Source organism: Crocodylus siamensis, chromosome 10, assembly GCF_052110815.1.
Source record: "Crocodylus siamensis isolate JL-2025a chromosome 10, ASM5211081v1, whole genome shotgun sequence".
Lineage (NCBI taxonomy): Eukaryota > Metazoa > Chordata > Crocodylia > Crocodylidae > Crocodylus > Crocodylus siamensis.
This window is the reverse complement of record NC_143404.1, coordinates 20,470,459-20,485,566: the sequence shown is the minus strand read 5'-3', so window position 1 is coordinate 20,485,566 and position 15,108 is coordinate 20,470,459. Positions and strand designations below refer to the sequence as shown.

Genomic DNA, 15,108 nt, shown 5'->3' with positions numbered 1-15,108 from the left:
AAGTGGTAAGTGTCCTGCTACTAGTACCATGATAATGGCTGGCAAGGTAGAAACAACACCTTATTTACAGGAGCTTATATAAAAGAATTGCTTACAGCAAGGAGCTAAGTTTTGCTACCTTCCTTACAAGGGTCTGAGGCCTAACCTTGGTGTGACACAGATTAAGTCCTCCTGGAAACAGAATGTCCCAAAGTGTGGCATCCCAGGAGACGGAGCCACACCAGGAAGATCCTGCTGCCTGCTAGCTCACCCACCGTCGTCTCTTGGGATGCCACACTTTCTGGACATTGTTCCCAGAAGGACTTACTCCATCAAAGTCGGCTATAACTCTGGGGAAAAACAAAACAAAACAGCCCCCCTGCTTCATTCTGCTTCCAAAAACATGCATGTTAGAAGAACAGGGTATTTAACTTGCATGTCTTTTAGCAGCAGAGAGAAATTTTCACCACAGAAATATGTATGGTGCTGATAGACTTGCTTAGTGAAATAACACCACAGATATGTGAATTAGCTTCCATTGCATCCAAAACTAGTCTAACAACATTGGTGAAGTAGGTTGAAAGCTATGGGTTAAGAAGAATCAAAAGAACAACATAAAAAGAAAAATAGAGGATAGCTAGATATAGTCATGTCCTGACAGTTTCAGTTAGGCAGAGAGTGTTTGTGTCAAGAAAGTAAAAAGAAGATTCATCCAAATATATAATGTGCAAAGTTAAGTTTTCAATGCATTTGTCAAACCGAAGAAATAAAAAATTAGTTTGTGCTGGGAATGTATAACAGGCAAATGGCAGCACTCATCTGCAGAGGGTGGCTGGAAGCATGGAAATAATGCAATATGAATACAGGCCTATATAGCAGTGGTTTTCAAACCATTTGTGGAACCCTGGGGTTCTTCAATAGGTCACCAAAGGTTTCACAAAGAGATGGGGGTTAATGGCAGTGGACCAGGAGGTAGTGTGCCACCATTTCTGGGCCACGCTGCCTGCCTCTGTGTCAGCTCATATGGGCTGCCATCAGGGGTCGGGTTCTGTGGCAGAAGTGATACGAAAGTGTTTTGTGACTTTAGGAAGTTTGAAACACATCTCTTTAAAGTAATTCCACGGAAGTGTCACATAGAGAGGAATGGCTCCAAAGAAATCTTCGTCCTCCGATTTTTAACTTTATCAGCTTTTTATTACCACATGCACCAAGTGCTTACGTGCAAGAATCCTCAGTAATGCATTCACTGGCTTGCTTACATGCAATCAAATACGATGTTGTGATTTTCAATTTCTGACGTGTGCTGTAATAAGTTCTAGGACTAGAAGCAGAATACACTTTATACAACACTGAGAGCAAGAGCAAGTAACTGCACAGACTGAAGCTGACATGTGCCCTAAAAGTGCTTCATTTTTGGCTGACATCACAGCATGACCAATAGCAAGGCTTGGGAGAGGTTCCTGAAGATTGGAAGAGGGCCAATATGGTGCCTATCTTCAAGAAAGAAAGGAAGGAAGATCCAGGGAACTACAGGCCAATCAGTTTGACCTCAATCCCTGGAAAGATCTTGCGGGTGGGGGGGAGGAATCAAAGAAACCATCAACAGGCTAATGGAAGGCAACATTCTGAGAGACAGCCAACATGGCTTCACTGCGGGTAGGTCTCACCTGACCAACCTCATCTCCTTCTATAACCAGGTAACGCATCATCTGGACGAAGGAGAAGTCATCAATGTCATACTTGATTTTAAAAAAGCCATGACTTGGGTCTCCTATGCTGTCCTCATGGTAAAATTGGGGAACTGTAGCATTGACGAACTTACAGTCTGATGGCTGGGGAACTGGCTCCGTGATCAGACCCAGGGAGTGATAGTCAATGGAACCGAGTCAACATGCTGCATGCTGACCAGTGGTGTCCTCCAGTACTCTTTAATATATTCATAAATGATCTGGATTCAGGTGTCAGAAGCAGATGGGCCAAGTTTGCAGATGACACCAAATTATGGGGAAGTGCAGTCACACTGTAGGATAGGCTGGCAATTCAGGCTGACCTGGCCAGGCTTGCAAGGTGGGCAGATCAAAACCTGATGACATTCAGCATGGAGAAATGCAAGGTGCTTCACCTTGAGAGAAAAAACCCACATCATACTTACAGGCTCGGCAGTGCTACGCTCGCTAGCACCATGACTGAAAGAGACTTGGGGGCCCATGATTCACCACAAGATGAATATAAGCCACCAATGCAATGCCGCAGCCAGCAAAGCAAATAAAACTCTGGCTTGCATCTGCTGATGCATCTCAAGCAAGACCTAAGAAGTCACCCTCCTGCTTTACTTGACCTTGATGAGACCACAGCTGGAGTACTGCATCCAGTTCTGGGTTCCACACTTTAGAAAGGATGTGGAGAAGCTTGAGAGAGTCCAGAGGAGAGCCACACATGTGATCAGAGATCAAGAGAATAGGCCTTATGAGGAGAGACTGAGAGGCCTGGGTCTCTTCAGCCTGGAGAAGGGAAGGTTCAGGAGTGACTTGGTGGCAGCCTATAAATATATAAGGGGCGTGCAACAGGAACTGCAAGAATGTCTGTTCACCAGGGCACCCCAAGGGAAAGACAAGATCTAACAGTCACAAACTGGTAGGAGACTGTTTTAGACTAGATGTAAGGAAAAACTTCTACATCGTCAGAGTCTCCAGAGTCTGAAACACACTCCCCACAGAAGTGGTGCAAGCACCTACTCTGGATACCTTTAAGAAATGCTTGGATGCTTATCATGCTGGGATGATCTGACCCCAGCTGACTTCCTGCCCCTTGGGCAGGGGGCTGAACCCATTGATCTCACAAGGCCTAGTGTCTATGAAATCTATGAAGCTTCCATGACAAGGTGCTAGGTTGCTGAATTTAGTCTCTCCATTGGGAATGCATGAAGAAGAATGAAAAGCTATAAAAGTGATGCTAATGGTTGGTTTATCTAATAAGAATGGGAATTTGCTATGGTGGCTGGACTTTACAGGGCCAAAGCCATAGGGAGTTATACTCCTGTAAAAGGAGGCTGTAAACAAGGGATGGGCACAACAACGGATTTGGCCAGCAGCCGGACTCCATTTCCCAGCATCTTCTGCCCACATGGCTGGGGCCAGTCTCCATGGAGACCCCAGACACCACACTGTGACAGCACAAGGCTGCTGACACCATGGAGACTGGCTCCAGCCACGGTGGCAGGGCAGGGGGCTGCTCTGGAACTGCTGGGATCTTGCAATGGGGGCAGCTTGGTCTGGGGCCAGGGCAGAGCCATGATCTGCCACCTGAATGCTCTGGGCAGGGGCACACAAGCTGTGGATTGCGGCTTCACCCCAGCTCCTTCACCCTCATGTAGGTGACAGTGTGGCCCCAAGCTGAGGAAGAGCCGCAATCTGCTGCCTGTGCGCCACTGCTCAGAGCGTGCAGGCAACAGATAATGGCTGTGCCCTGGCCCCGAACCAAGCTGCCCCCGTTGCAAGATCCCAGCAGCTCCAGAGCAACCCCCTGCCCTGCCTTGCAATGCGTCCTACTAGCATGGCTGGGGCCAGTCTCCATGGCAACCCCAGCCTTGTGCTATCATAGCACAGCGGCAGGGGTCTTCATGGAGACTGACTACAACCATGTGGGCAGGGACTACTAGGAAATGAAGTCCACTGCTGTCTGGATCTGGCCCACATGCCAGACTTTCCCACCTGTGCTGTAAACTGTTCTCCAGTATCCTAATACTGCCAAGGCTTATACATATACTCTACCTGGTGCAGACCTCAGGCTTGTACCTGCATATCCCACATACCAAGCGAGTGTTGTAATCACCAGGATTCCAGCTATTTTGGCATTTGTCTGTCTCTGTTTTTCTGTGAAATACTTCAAAAGGTATAGTTTGGTCCCAGTGTGGACTAGGAAAAAATTTCCTGTCTCTAACGTTCATGGGACAGAAAACCACACTTCCTGCTCAACTCTGGCATTAAGTACAACTTCATATCAGCAAAGTATCAGGACTCCTACTCCCAGTTAGAAACTCTGCAGAGATGGGACAAGTCCAAGGAATGAGCCTGCTCAGTTATATTTCCAGTCTACATCTTTAACATTCCTACTGTGTCTATACATGACAGAGATTCTCCCAGCATGTTTGCTGCATTACTGATGGCAAGTGGCACAAATGGCACCAGAAAAAATGACCTCTGTAGCCCCAAGCTCCTGGCAAGCTGCATCAAGCCAAATGCCTGTTGCACACACAAAAGACAGTTAGTGTCATTCAGGCTGGCTATCACATGTTGCTGTGATTTTAATCTTTTGCTTGGCTGTTTGCATCCATGTACTATAGTTGCTATATTCCAGCTCTGGAGACTGTCCTTCAGTCACTGCTCCACTGTTTTAGACTAGGGATTCTGCCTCTTATTTGTGCAGGACTCCCAGAGGACCAGTCAGATTACTGCTGCACTAGTCTGAATACCAAAGTCAGAGCTCCTCTGAACTTACATGCATAAAACTAAAATCAGACCTGGCCAGTCCTGGCATCAGTGAGCAGTGCAGGACTTCATTTGTAATGAGAGCTTCTGCTGCTACGTATAATCTTTTAAAACCCAGTTCCAGACACTCGGAACAAAGCCTTTCTGCCATCAGTACACTCAGTAATTATTATGACAAACAAAAAAGTTCCAAAAAAGTTTCTAAGACTTTCCAGTCTCCCAGCCCCCACACTTCAGCTTACCACCCTACAGCTTTACCCCATCTTCTGAACACAAATAAAACCCTTCTGGAATTCCTCTGCATTTGTTATTCCCTTCCACTAGTATCACACTTCATACTTTATTGATAGGTTCTTAGCAGCTTACAAATATGGCTGCTAAAACTGAAACTGGCCATGTGCAGCAGTTCTAGAAATCCTTATTACTTGCAACTGCACTTAAATCTGGGGGAAAAAAGCACAGAAAAGGACTAGCTCAAGGACTTAGCTTTCAGCCTCGCTGCACTGCAGGGAACAGTTCAATCTAAGAAAACCCTGACCTCAGCAGAAGCCCTTGAAACAATCTTCCCTTTCCAAATTTTTCTGGAATTACACAGCTTTACTGTGCACAGGGCAGATGGAAGTCATTTAACCTGGCTCTTAGCAGATTAGTTAAATGACAGTCTGCTTAAAAACAGATAAAAGCTAAAAATTATCCATGTATAGGAACTTTCTAGCTACTATTGTTACACCTAGAATGACTAATCAGATGATGAGTGAAAATGTTTCTAGAGGTTTCTGTTTCTCTGTTTTCCACAATCAACAGCACTCTTCATATAGTGACTTTCACTTTGTGCCCTGTACAGTCACTTGTCCTTGTTTGCATGAATTTTTCTAACAATAAAATTATTTTTCTGCCCTTTAATACTACACCAAAAAAAGCTATCTGGACAATTTAGGTGTTGGCTGAGTGTCTGAAGTTACTAACAACCACTTTTTTAACCTTTCAACACAAGAGAATATGCAATATTCAGTATGCTGAAAACTGCATCTGAAAACGTCATGGCATGTAACTCCTTTGACTATCTAGTTTACCCAAAGGACTGCATGTCATACAAGACAATTCTCTATATTAATAAATACCACAGGTGAAAAATCATGCTGGGACAATTTGTTTTAAATAATTATCATATCAAATTTTGTCATTTTAATTTTCAGCAGTCTGAATTTTCAGGGCATTGTGTAAGTCTCAAGCACCACAATGATTCAGACTTCAGCTTTTTAGGATCACTGTCCGTTCAAATTTTAACAGTCAAATTTCCCCGAGCAGTTTCAGACAGCAGCTTCCTTTGGTACAGAGTTGCCCAAAAATCAGTGCAGCCCAACAGACAGGGCACTGGGCTAAGAGTGAGTCTGATCCCAGCTGTCAGTGGAGCCGCAGCAACGTTTTGCCTAACTTACTTCACTTTTGTACTTTAGTTCCCCTAAAACTGGGCCATTAGTCATTTACTCTGCTATACATGTAAAACACTTTGAGATCTATCGTTGAAACTGCTGCACAGATGCCAAAACACATTCCTTTAAGAACAGCAGATTCAAATTTTTGCTTCAAAATATTTGAACTGGCTCCATGTAAAATTTTGCTAGTTTTGGAACCAGAAATTCAAATAGCTCTTGTCATTTTAAAAAGCAGTGTAAATGACTTACTGTCCCAAATACAAGCTAATAAACATACCCTGCCCACCCCACATACTTTTCATGGAAGACTTGTTTCTTTTAAACATCTAATTTTTAGCATAACTGGAACAAAATTACAAAAGATTTCAAAAACTATTTGAAACATCATTTTATGTGAAAGAAGAGGGAAGCACTTGGCATTTTCTGATGAGCTTTATCAACATAACTTGGATAATTTTGAAGATGTTCTTCAGACAGGTAACTAACTGGTTGTAAAAAGTGTCATTTTGGTCACAAGTGAAAGGAAGTTTGATCCCTTGTTCACATTTTGCCTCAGAGTTTGGTATAATACAGCAAAGCTCCTTACAAAAAAGAGACTGTTCTTTTCAAGAAAGGTCAGAAGGAGGTGCATTGGCAGCTTTAAGTGGTGAAAAACTATAGGATAGAGCTGTGTGTGTAGCCAAGCAAGAAAGTCCTTCACTTTTCATGAGTATCAAAAATTCACATTTCTTGGAATGGCTTGAATAACTAATTTAATTCTCCAGGAGTACTTTCAGTAAGTCAACTTCTGCCAACTTGTTGTTCTATTGATTTGAAGAGGGTGGATCATCCACAAAGACTTAAAGAAGTGTCAAACCCAAACAACAATAACAAGCATTGGGAGACTAGCCCCTTCTTAAACATAAAAAGTTAATATGACTAGGGAAGGAAGTTATGTGCATAAGTTACTTACCTAACATTTCTTTCTTTAATTTTTCATTCCGTTCTTCAATTTGTCTAGGTAATCGCTGAAAGAGTACAAGAAACAAGATCAGATTCAGGAGGGGTTTTTGAGAATCCTGCATGTTCATATAATAATAGAATTTGCAATCGCAAACCCAAGATGTACTGCAGAAAATGCAAAGAGAATATGAATATAAATATAAAGTTTCAGTTTGTTTGGAAGGCCTATTGTGTACCCTATTAGTTCGGTAGAAAGTACAGGGTTCATTTATGTATCACTTGACTTCTAGGTTAGATGGTTAGATCTGTTGGTTAGCATTTTTTGATGAAAATCTTTTGTCAATTTTTTTCGTTAATTGTTTTCACAAGACTTTTTTAGTTGCATCTCCAGGGCTGCAGGTAATAGTCTTAACCAAAAAAAGGTTTATAAAGAGCCACCTGCAATCAGGCACAGTGGTTAAGTTATGGACACAAACACAAGGAAGGAATGAAGACAGCTGAGAATTTGACTTTTTGTACTGGAATGAGATTGCAGGGAACTCTGCCAGTTTTATGAAAATAAATTTAGAGGATCTGAGATTTCATGAAACAGCTTTATGAGTAGATCTCTAAGCCTGCTATGCATGAACCTCTGGATCTCGTCTTGAACCAGACCCTTGCTATGCAGGACAAGACATCCACATCTAAGAGGTCACAAAAATTTGAGCTTGAGATTTTTATCATGCAGCTGCTATATTAGGGAATGGGAAGCCCAGCAGTCATGTAGAACCCACTGTGCAGGATCGGGAGGGCTGGTTGCATATTCTTCTCCTGAACCAGTGTCAGGGGTAAGCCTTCTTCTCCAATGTTAAACAATATTAAGCCCAGCATTTTAAGCAATTTCAAAATCTGCTATGACTTTCTTGATTATTTTTACAGGTTTAGGCACAATTAAGTCACATTCACTTCTACCCTGCACATTCTGCAGTAAGGCTAGTCAGATGAAAACGATGGAAATTACATTTTTAATAACATGTCTGTTGCTTTGTAAATTCATACAGTACTACTTCACCATGACAGAATTAAGGTTTCATATATAATTTTTAATAAGCCTATAGTTTCTTATGCATTTTTCACAGAACCATATTTCTTGGATACAAACTCTTAAGACAAATAGGAATAAAGTATGAAGAGCATACATCACTGCCACATGCTCAAATGAACTTTTCTGAGGTTTTGTATTGAATCTACCAACAGATTGTTTGCTCAAATGCTCCATCTGTCACATTCATGGTAGGACTGATCACAGCTCTGTGCAGCAGCCAATGTCATGGTCTCTTTTTACTGGGGTCAAAGCTACTAGGAAGAAGCAGAGACAGAGCTGCTTCAGTGGTGCCCTCTAAATGTATTAATTACAACAGCTGATTACTATAACAGGAAGCATTCACTCCTAACCTATTATTCCTTTGCAATAATTTGCTTCTAAAGTAGATGAAGAACTAGGATTGAACTTGGTATCTTTATCTGTTCTTGCTGTTTTACCCCATAATTTTAATCTCTTCAAACCACCGCATTTTGGTTTGATGTTTTGATACTACATATAATGCTCTTTTAGAAATCTCTTTGATTAGAAAGCTCAATTATGCTTCCCTCCCCCCTTAGAAGTACATCCTTGCAAAATTCAACTACCTTAATTATTGTTCTTTAGAAAGTAGATGGATGGGTGGGATCAAGCTTGTGCTTTTGGTTTCTACCATCACATGTTTAAAATGGGAAAAGGCAAGAACACCTTTAAATTCCTTTCTGCCTCTAATTTTATTAATCTACACTGCAAAATATTAGGAGGGGGGATGCATTAAATGCCCCCCCATACACATTCCACAGTATTTCACTGTATTAGTGCTTTAACTATAGATAAAAATTGAGTAGCAAGGGCTATGTACAAACAGGGTTATGGACACGACAGGGAACAAGATTAATTATCCGTGGTCCCTCCATGGTCTTTTTAGCATTTTTCTGGTAATTGATAAATTACATGGACTTGGTTAAAAATATTCTTTTAAGAAGTGTAGAATATTTTAATTAACTATCAAAATTTTGAGCCTTCCATACAACCTTGAATGCAGCCTGAATATCTACATTAAACCTCAGTAGAGTTTAATTCTCTACACAATTTATAAACAAGTGTGCACACAGCAAGCTTGACGCTGAAGAAAAAGAAAGTAATCAGGGTAACGTTATTGATAACAAACAGTAATGAGTCATCACATAGCATTTATAGAGATTATCATAGTGAAAGTTTTACAAAAAAGGAAATTATGCATCATTTTCTCCATTTTTACAGTGAGAAGCAAAAAGGATAAGTGCCTTGTCCAGAGCCATGCAGAATACTGGTGGAAGAGGTGGAATAGAGCTCAGGTTTTCGGACATTATGCTTCATGCTCTGTACATTCTGCATAGTAGCACAGCCATTTATTAGCAATTTCCTCTGTCATACTGTAATCATTCCTATGCCAACTCCATAAGTGATGGTTTACTTCAAAAAGGAAGATTTTACATTAATTCATGATTCCCTTCCCCTGAAAAATCATTAATCAGCTGGTTTACATTTCACTCTTCAGTTTAACCCAAAAACCCAGAGATCCACAGCATATCTGCAACCTTGACAGCCTTGAAACTCTGGTCTAGAATGCTGCATGCAGCATCTCTATATATGCCCAGGCTCTCAATTCGGTTCCTCTATTTGGTTGGCAGCTTTCTTAACTCAGATGGTTCATCATACATGGCGTATTTCTCTTACATATACACATTCAGCATTGCTAAGAGACTGGCATTATAGATCAAGACTGTGGACTTCATTCTACTGAGAAAGAGAGAGACACCCAGGTACCTACTTACTAATAAATTAGCCTCCATACTCATCCTTTTATTCTGGGTGGGACAGTTCAGGTTAAATAGGTCTCACTGTAAATAACTAGCACAACTATCATCTGGTTACCTCCTGTGATTTTCTTCTCATAGCAAAGCCTATTTCTGGTGTGTAGAATGGTTTATCTGGCCTTCTAGCTCTTCACAAATATGCTTATTAGGGGCCCAATAAAGACTTTTTGGGCCAATACTGATGGCTGATTATTGAGCCACATCAGCCGATATTGATTTGATTGCCAATATGCAGCCCGGCAGCTTGGAGAGCAGCATCTGGCTGGTAAGTCTGTCGGAGGGAAGGGGTGGGTTAGACTGAGGTCTTTATGGTGAGAGAGGGACTGGGGGTAGGGCTGCCCAGCTCGGGCAGGGCGCAGGACCGAGCCACAATCCACTTGTCCGGGGGTCACAGGGAGGTAGGAGGTAGTTCCCGCCACTGTGCGCAACCCTGAGGGTGTCACTACGGGGGCACGTGCCCCCCCCGAGATCTGTGCAAAGACAGGCTGGGGACAGCACCAGGCTTTTCCCGGCGGGAGGAGGAGGGGGTTGGGCCAGGGCTGTGTTCAGGGTGGGCGGCAGCACTGGAAGGGGGAGGTTTCAGGGGACGGGGCTACAGGGAATTCAGTAGCCCCTCTGTAGTACCCTTCCCATCACCGCCGCCAGCCCTGAGCACAGCCCTGGTCCAACCTCCCCACCAACAAGAGCCCAGTACCACTCCTGGTGCAGATATGATATGGACAGGTATATTGGTGCATCTCTACTGCTTGTAAGATTAAAATCAGCATGTAACTTTCTGGAAAGTTCCTCTTAAAACTGAAGCCTGAAGTCTGATGGAATTAAAAACAGAAGACAAAAACCAAAAAGAAACTTCACCACACTTACAGAAGAGTATAAATATGAACTATTTGGCCACAGAACACTATAATTTTTTTCTGCATAATAAATATCAGGAACAGTTAAAGTGTCTCATTTGGGGTTTTTGTGCCAAACCTATTGTTGTTATCTGAAAATGAAATGATGTTATATCTCAAAAAAAGGTATGTATGGAGTACAGCGAAGAAATACTGTGGTCCAAAGATATTTAAATGAGCTGTTTAATAAAATTACTCAATTCACTGAAGACGTATGCCAAAATATTTTCTAAATAAGTGAAAGAAGGAAGACTGGCTCTAACAGAAAATGAAACTAATGCCTTGCATGGAGTCCAACATTGTTTTATTACCAAGAAAACAGAGCCACAGAGATTTGGCTTTGTTGTGGGGTTTTGTTTTTAAAAAACATTGCTCCCAAGCCACTATTACAACAGGTGTGTTAAACTATCATAATCCCAAAAGCAGCACTGTGCCTAGAATTACATCTTTGATGTGAAATTTATTTTATCTCCCTTGTGGAGGAGAGCAAAGATCTTCCATTATAAAACACAGAAACCTCTGGTTTTAAACTCTCCTGTCTGAAAGACTGCCTCTCTCCTGACACTTGATACACATCAGGATCTATCTGAGGTGTACCAAATGCCCTGAATTCCCACTGCAGTCAGTGGTCATTAAGGGTACTCCTCATTTGGCAGGAAGTGTTCTGTATCTCAAAAATCAGTCACGTCTTAGCCTAATGAGAGGGTGAAAAAGGAGGGAATATAGCTTTCATTAGAGTTAGTTGCTTCCTAACTACTAGGATTTCTTTACAAAAAGGATATTTAGCCATCACTAAAAAGCACTCTTAAAAGCTATCCAGAAGAAACACCATGTACCCTTTACCAAACTGCAAAGTACTGAGCCCCTCATACATTCAGGCATTGCCAGCCCACTGGGTGCATCTATACATTTACTGTAGACCAATTAGCTGTGTAGTAAACACTGTACATCTACATGTGCACCCCAATTAGGCTGAAGCAAACTAATATACTCTGCTGTAGGATAGTACTTGGAAATAAAGTATTATCTTGCTGCAGAGCTTTTTTTACTCCACAGAGGTGCACATGTAGACGTTGTGCCAGTTGGCTGGGGCGTACAGGTGCTTCAGCGTGGGGGATGCCTATTGGCTAGCCCTCCCCTCCCCCTGCCGAAGCACCCTCCTGCCCTAGCAAACTCCTCTGCAGCATGTTGAGCCAGGACTGCTCCGACCTGACCTGTTGTCGCTGGAAGCCTGCTACTTGCACGGAGCCTGAATCCAAGATATCACAGAGGGATTGCTGAGACTCATCCTTTCCTCTGACTACTAGTCCATGCTGCTCATCCATGTGGGCACCTATGATACTGCTAGGGGAGATCCTGAGCAGATCAAAAGTGACTACAGGACTCTGGGTGGAAGGATAGAGGTGTCTGGGGCTCAGGTCATGTTCTCTTCAATCCTTCCAGTCAAGGGAAAGGGCCCGGGCAGGAACAGGTGCATCCTGCAAATCTGCATGTGGCTCCGCAGGGGTTGCTGGCAGCAGAGATTTGGCTTCTTCAACCATGGGATATTGTTCCAAGAAGAAGGATTGCTGGGAAGAGATGGAAGAAAATCTTCATAGGCAGGCTTGCTAACCTAGTGAGGAGGGATTTAAACTAGGCTTGCTGTGGGAAGACCAAACCCCTGAGGTAAGCAGGGAAGTGGGAGACCTGGAGGAAGAGTAAGCAGGAGGGAACAAAAGGAGAAGGGTTCTTATTCTTCCCGAGAAATCAGTGCAATCAACTAGTTATCTCAGGTGCCTGTACACAAATGCAGAGCCTGGGAAAAAGCAGGAGAACTTGGAAGTCCTTGCACAGTCACAGCACTATGACATGATTGGAATAACAGAGACTTGGTGGGTGCTCAGATGACTACAGCACTGTCATGGATGGGTACAGACTGTTCAGGAAGGACAGGCTGGGAGGAAGAGTTGCAGTTTATGTAGAAGAGCAGTATGATTGTTCACAGGTCCAGTATGAAATGGGAGATAGGCTGTTGAGAGTCTCTGGGTTAAGGTGAGAGGGGAAAGCAACAAGGGTGATGTTGTGGTGGGGGTTTGCTATAGACTACCAGACCCAGAGGAAATGGTGGATGAGGCTTTCTTCAAACAGCTAGCAGAGGTTTCCCAATCACAAGCCCTGGTTCTCATGGGGAACTTCAATCACCCTGACATCTGCTGGGAGGGCAATACAGCAGTGTACAGGCAATTCAGGAAGTTTTTGGAGTGTTGGGGACAACTTGTTAGTTCAAGTAGTGGAAGGCCAACTAGGGCCCATGCTCTTCTTCACCTGCTGCTCACAAACAGGGATGAATTGGTGGGGAATTGTACTAGTAGATGGCAACGTGGGAAGCAGTGACCACAACATGATTGAGTTCAGGATCCTGAGGAAAGGAAGGATGGGGAGCAGCAGAGTAAGGACCTTGGACTTTAGAAAAGCAGACTTTGACTGGCTCAGGGAGCTCATGGGTAGGATTCCTGGGAAGCCATACTGAGGGGGAGACAAGTCCAGGAAAGCTGGCTGTACTTCAAAGAAACCTTACTAAGAGTGCAGGAACAAACCATCCTGATGTGTGGAAAGACTAGCAAGAATGGTGGAAGACCAGCTTGTCTGAGCAGGGAACTCTTCAGTAAACTAAGTTACAAAAAGGAAGCTTATAAGAAGTGGACATTTGGACAAATAAATAGGACAAGAGCATTGCTCAGGCATGCAGGGATGAAGTCAGGAAGGCCAAAGTTCAACTGGAGTTGCAGCTAGCAAGGGATGTGAAGGGTAACAAGGTTTTCTACAAGTATGTCAGTAGCAAGAGGAGAATCAGGGAAAGTGTGGGTCCCTTACTGAATGGGGGAGGCAATCTAGTGACAGAGGATGCAGAAAAGGCTGAAGTACTCAATGCCTTTTTGCCTCAGTCTTCACAGGCAAGGTCAACTCCCAGACTACTGCACTTAGTAGCACAGTTTGGGGAGGATGTGAGCAGCCACCAGTGACAAAAGAACATGTTAGGGACTACTTAGTAAAACTGGTCACACAGAAGTCCATGGGCCTGGACGGGATGCACCGAAGGGTACTGAAGAAGTTGGCTAATGAGACTGCAGAGCCACTGGCCATCACCTTTGAAAACTCATGGCAAATCAGGAGGGGTCCCAGGTGATTGGAAAAGGGCAAACAAGTGCCCATATTTAAGGAAGTGAGAAAAGAACATCTAGGGAACTACAGACCAGTCAGCCTCACTTCAGTGGAGGGGAAGACTGTCTGCTTAGTTATGAATGGAAGCAGTGTCCACAAAAAGGATTTGAATCCAGTAAGGACGTGAACCTGTCTCCCATATCTCAATAAGGTACCAAGATAACCTAAACTGTGGATAAGAGAGGAACTTCATCTCACTTTTTTCAGGGAAAGACACCTATACTAGCCAGAACTCCAAGAGGGGGTTGCAGCTGAAAATACTGACCAGAGGGCTCCTAAGAAGAATAGGACATAAGGCTTATCCTTCTAGTCAACACTTGTTATTAGCTAATTTAGGTAACAATTAAGAGTGCTGGCTTTGTGGATCCTATTCTTAAAACCCCAGTCATTGTATGGGAAGCCCAGGACCGTAACCCAGAACTATATACTCCAGTTGGCAGCAAAAGCAATTGTGCAATGAAGTGCCAAGCTTAGATCTTTTTGTGGACTTAGCCTTATGGTACTAAACCACAAAGTATTCTGGAGGCTGCAGAAGTTACAGCTATCATTGGTTCCTTTATCTGAATGATTAAATTAGGAAGTTATTGTTTCAGCTAAGAGGATGCCGTACATAAAGCCACTCTTCATATATGTAGTTCCTGAACATGATATCCCTGCCGCATGTTCTGTGCATAAAGTAGTATGTTTTGATGGGCTGGTTATTTATTATGGAGCTGTCCAACTCATCAGCTTCTGCGAGCTACATCCCATGCAGGATGCACCAAGGTGGCGGTTGTACACTATGTGTGCCACTTTAGTGTAAGCACACACAGTTTTAAGAAAGAAAAAGCTGAAAAGGGGTTTACGTTTTACAATGCAGAATTCAAATACTGGGCAACTGATGCAATTTCCAAGCATCTTCATATTAGAGGCGCACCAATAAATTGGTCTGATATCGGATCAGCACCGATATAAAGAAAATTTTCTGTACTGGAAATCGGCCTGATGTGGCCAATGATTTGTCTGATAAATGCCCATGTGTGCATGCAGCTGCAGCGCAGCATGTAGGCAGCGAGGAGCAGAGCTGGCAGTGTGGAGGGCTGCCTGCAGCTGGTAAGTCTGGAGAAGTGGAAGGAGAAGGGTGTAGGGGTGAAGATCATGGCCCCTGTGGTGAGGGAGGGTGTGGGCTTGGGGCAGGGGCTGCCCAGCTGGGGTGGGGTGGGTGTGGGTCAGAGCTGCGAATTGTCCAGGCAGCACGCAGGGGTGGGGTGG

General features: G+C 43.4%; 1 protein-coding gene across 5 annotated transcripts in view; it reads right to left on the bottom strand.

The window, feature by feature from the left end:
- Positions 1–15,108, bottom strand: part of TTC1 (tetratricopeptide repeat domain 1) — a 52,052-nt gene that overhangs the window by 4,613 nt on the left and 32,331 nt on the right. For all 5 annotated transcript variants that reach the window (XM_090065075.1, XM_090065073.1, XM_090065071.1 and 2 more), the window contains one exon: positions 6,855–6,909. In XM_090065075.1, coding sequence (XP_089921201.1) covers positions 6,855–6,909 — 55 coding nt within the window. The remainder of the gene's footprint in view (positions 1–6,854; positions 6,910–15,108) is intronic.